The following is a 4,414-nucleotide window of genomic DNA, read 5'->3' as shown; positions in this document are numbered from 1 at the left end:
GAGGGAGAAAGCTAAAGACAGAAAGAAAAATACTTTTCTTCCCTTTTTCCCTTACTGTTGCTGTAGGAAGTAAATATCCTGTGTCAGCACAGCATCCATTTCAGTGGAAGACTTTTCAGACAAATGAGTAATTTGCTCAGATATTTGAATATGCATAACAATAATTTTATCAGAAAGTGGTGTGGTTTTTTTCTCAGCCTAGTAATACAGTTTGCTTATTTCTTAGCAAAATAGATGGGTTGGTTTGTTGACTTTTGGATGGTATTTATTTGTGACATGATTCAGCCAAATCTGGTCTGTTTTACTATGGAAACTTGTACTCTGTTCTTTGTGAAATGAAATAGAAAATCCCACATAAACCCTGTAAACTCCTATAGATGTCACTAGAACTATATGTGGTTACTCTTCAGTTTGCTTACCCTGCTTTTCATTTGTACACCAAGGCACTACTCCTTGCTCCCTAAATGCTAATAATTGTTGAATATCGGATGCTGTTGAGGTTTTTCCCTTTCAATTTCTGTCTCTGATAAGTCACAGAGCTTATTTTTTCTGCTTTTAATCATCTACTCAAGAGAATGGAGATCAAAAAAATTTTACTATTTTGTAACTACTTCAGATATTCCCCTCTTGGCTTTTATTTTTCTCTGCTTGATTTTAAGAGAAGTTTAAGTTATCCCTCCATTATTTTCAAACAAAACACTTTCCTTTGTGTTCTGCTCTCAGCTGCACCAAGGGAGCAAACTGTAGGTCTTGAGGTTCTGGCTAGTGACTACATGCCTCTGTGAACACCAAGGAATCCTAAAAAACCCAATCAAACATGATCTTGCAACTTCAGAGTATGCTGATCAAAAGCTTGCCACTAACAGACAAAAATGTGAGGGGTATTTGTTTTTAATAAAACTCTTTTTCCCAGGTTATAACCTAATGGCATAAAATTATTTCTGACCCACTTAAATTCTTTCTTATAAGTATAGTTTATAAAGTGCGTATTTCCAAAATAGCCTTGAGAACCCAAAACAAGAACACAAAAGAACAGTACACAACTGCCACAGTCAATCAGCTCTGGCTTTGAATTGGATAATTTGTCTTTGTTATCTGCTTTATCCATTCACATATTCTATATGAGTGAAAAGTTAAATACATTAAACCTACTGAAATTCTAGTAAGGCTTCTGGGAAAGCTGATTCAGGTTCTGTAAGTTGCTCTTCTGGTTTCTTCTCTTTCATCTTCTCTTCCATACTTTTTGTTGTACTTGTGCTAGAAGTTAGATCTGAAAGGAGGAAAGGGCAAGCAGAAAAGAAGGAAAAAAAAAAAAAGAGAAATGAATGATTCACAAAATGTCATATGTTCACCAGCCTTTGTCACTAGTGACAAGTTCTTAACAGTTCTGAAATACACAAACCAAGATGTTTTGTTGACAATAATCCTGCCCAGGGCAGCACTCAGGCCCATGTTTTCAGGACGCGCTGTGTTGTCCTGAGTAAGGATATGTTCGTGAACAGTGGCCTCTATCACTAGTTACTTATTGCATCCCTTGCTGTGGGCTGTGTTTTACATTCTTGCAAATCAAACAAGCAGTTGTTTCTTTTCCAGTCCTTTGTCTCTGTTTCTTTACCAGGCTTGTTTTATCCACTTGTCCACTTTAGTCCAGCATCCCTTTCCCTCTCCTTCTGTTCTCCTAGCACTATGAATATTTGCCTTTCACTGCAACTCTGATATCAGTTTTCATTGTCAGAGCTGGAACAAAACCGCTGTCTGAAGGGATATGCATGTCAGCAGTATTCCCTGGGCGTGCTGTCACAACTACCAACCTCAGAATTCAACTGACAATTAACAGCTCTGTAATGGAACTGGTAGCATATCTTACATAAAATAAAAAAGTCACAAGGAAAGAGCGCTTATGAAGATTCCTCACTTTTAACGGTCATATAATCAAATGCCAAAACCAGATTAGTTCATATAACATAGGACATTTTCTTACTGAATGAGTAGAAACATTGTATATAACCTGTTTTCATATTAAACTGCTTTGCTGAATTCAAGTTCTGAATTCTAACAATTATCACTCTAATAGCTAAAATTGATACCAACTTGTTCTGTGGCTAAATACAGCAGACTGGATACTTTTTCTATTAAAATGAGCACAAGGAAACAGAAAAATAACAGTGTAAAGCCACATAGCAAGCCAGCCAAATCGATGTAAAATCAAGGGAATGAAGTTAAACCAACTATCGACAGATACACTCTAATCCATACACTGGCACATGCCTTCTCGCTGCACTCACCATACCCTAAAGCAAGGCAGCAATGTCAGCTTTCTGTATACAAAATAACCTTCTACCCTAAAGGAGTAGTTGGTGCCTGCTGATGAAACAAGTGAGGGTGCTGAGGGCAGGCAGTGTGCTGTGTATTGCAGAACGGCATGCAAAAGGAATGCTCACTGTGTGGCTCTACACGGTACGTGAAAGAAAGGGTAAACATACCTTTATGTCTATCTCCCCACACAGCTCCTTAGACCTTGGAATATCTTTTTCATAATGCTTTATCCAGAAGAATTTTATTCCCACTCTGTTGGAAACCAGCTTGTGCAGATTTTGTCTGTTCTGCTGTTGAAAAAAAGTTCATACTCACAGGGACAATTGCCTAGAGCTGTCAATCACCCTCCTTGCACTACCTGACTATTTATGTCGCAGAAACAGCTAATTCCATTCACAGAAACCTGGAAAATTCTGACTCCCACCAGCAATATCTTCAACCTCTGAAGTGTTCCAGATCAAAGTTTTAATGGTTGCTACACATTAGTAAAACATTTCTACTGTGGAACTTCAGTACAGTCACGCCTGTGTCAGTATCACCACACGACTGCAGTAAACCTTACTGACATTTACCATCCAAGAAAAAAATCCTTTTGTACCTGAGCATCCACTTGAGTCTGAAGCCATATTAAGTCCTTAATATTCACACACAACCTTTGCAGATACCAATTCAAGTTAAGCTTCAGTTTATTGAATACAATATTTTTCATGAAACTTTAAAAAATCCTAAACACGTGGCTGTTGTAAGATTGAGATTTTAAAAAAAGATCAGGTGAATTCAGAAAAAATCTCATTGAGACAGGAAGTTAGGTACTTAGCTCCCCTAGACCCCTTTGAAATTTCCAGCCCAAATGCACAAGTGCAGGATACATCTTTTAAGTATAAAAAAGAACCTGTCATCCTTCTTCAGTGCAGAACTAACTGGGGTGGTATTGATTCCACTTTCACTTGAGCATTTATTTTACTGATTTTCCTCAGAAATGGAAGATCACTGCAGCAATCCCTAAATTATTATTATTATTATTTCTGTCCCTTCCACTAAATGGATAATCAAATCCCCTGCTTAAAACTGGATACAAATAGAAACATTTGAGCAACAGTACTTTGAAAAGGTTTTGGGTTTTTTTGGAACTCCAGCCTCAGGTGAGCTCCAGTGATACATTTACGAAATTCTTCCTGTGCAGGGAGCAACAAGAAAGCCTCCAAGCTGTATAACAAGGTAAAAAAACATACTATAATAACAGATTTGCTGGATTTTGCAAACCATAGAAAATACACACACATGAGAGAGAAGGAAACATATTTAGGGGGACTGAGAATTGACTGCAGATTTTAAACCAGCAGGAAAACATTTGCAGAGGGCAAGATTTATTTCTTCTCCCAAACAAATAAATCATGAGGCATAACTCTTGACAGACTTCCATGATCGCTACCAGCACTTTCTCAATCAACAGCTACACTGCCGTTACATCCTTAGAAGAAGCAAGCAGATCCCGGTCACTGCAACCAAACTCCTGTGACTTTCCAGACACTCGTCACAGGGACCACCTGTACGGTGGCTCACCACCCACATGAGCTCAATCGCTGTCACCAGTGCCATCCACACCAGCACTTGCACTCACACTATTACCCCTGTACCTCAAGCAGCTGCATTATCAGTAGCCTTCGCTCCCTCAGTCCCCATCAATAATCACCTCAGCACTCTGCAGCCACACCGTAACTCCTTCCAACCTCCAAAGCAGGCTAGCCATTCCCTCCGCCCTCAACCCCTTCCTGTCTAACCCTTCCTGCATGTCCCTTGCACATATTCCCCGCTACCCCCTTCATCACCAGGCATCTCAGTGGACGAAGCTGGGCCACCCCTCACAGCGTCCAGAGCCTCCCTGTCCGCGGTCATCAGACCCCACTGGTACCGTCACTCTGTGCCTAAGCCCCTCCGTACTGTCCCCCAGCACCTCTGACCACCCACCACCAAAGAGTTCCCTATACGGCCAAACTTTGAGGTATCTCCCCTCACCCCGCCACCACCCACACCCAACCAAGTCCTCCTTACGGCCCCGGGCACCTGCGCCACCGACACCCCGCCCCACCCCCTCAAG

General features: G+C 40.7%; 1 protein-coding gene across 1 annotated transcript in view; it reads right to left on the bottom strand.

The window, feature by feature from the left end:
• CCDC83 (coiled-coil domain containing 83) overlaps nucleotides 1–1,238 on the bottom strand; it is a 17,530-nt gene extending 16,292 nt beyond the window's left edge. The window contains exon 1 of the mRNA XM_009323464.1: nucleotides 1,153–1,238. Within this exon, the coding sequence (XP_009321739.1) occupies nucleotides 1,153–1,238 (86 nt within the window). The remainder of the gene's footprint in view (nucleotides 1–1,152) is intronic.
• Between the last annotated feature and the right edge of the window lie 3,176 nt (nucleotides 1,239–4,414).

Source organism: Pygoscelis adeliae, unplaced genomic scaffold (genome assembly GCF_000699105.1).
Source record: "Pygoscelis adeliae isolate BGI_AS28 unplaced genomic scaffold, ASM69910v1 Scaffold84, whole genome shotgun sequence".
In the NCBI taxonomy this organism is placed as follows: domain Eukaryota; kingdom Metazoa; phylum Chordata; class Aves; order Sphenisciformes; family Spheniscidae; genus Pygoscelis; species Pygoscelis adeliae.
Note: the sequence above shows the minus strand (reverse complement) of the source record. Positions and strands in the feature narration are given on the sequence as shown.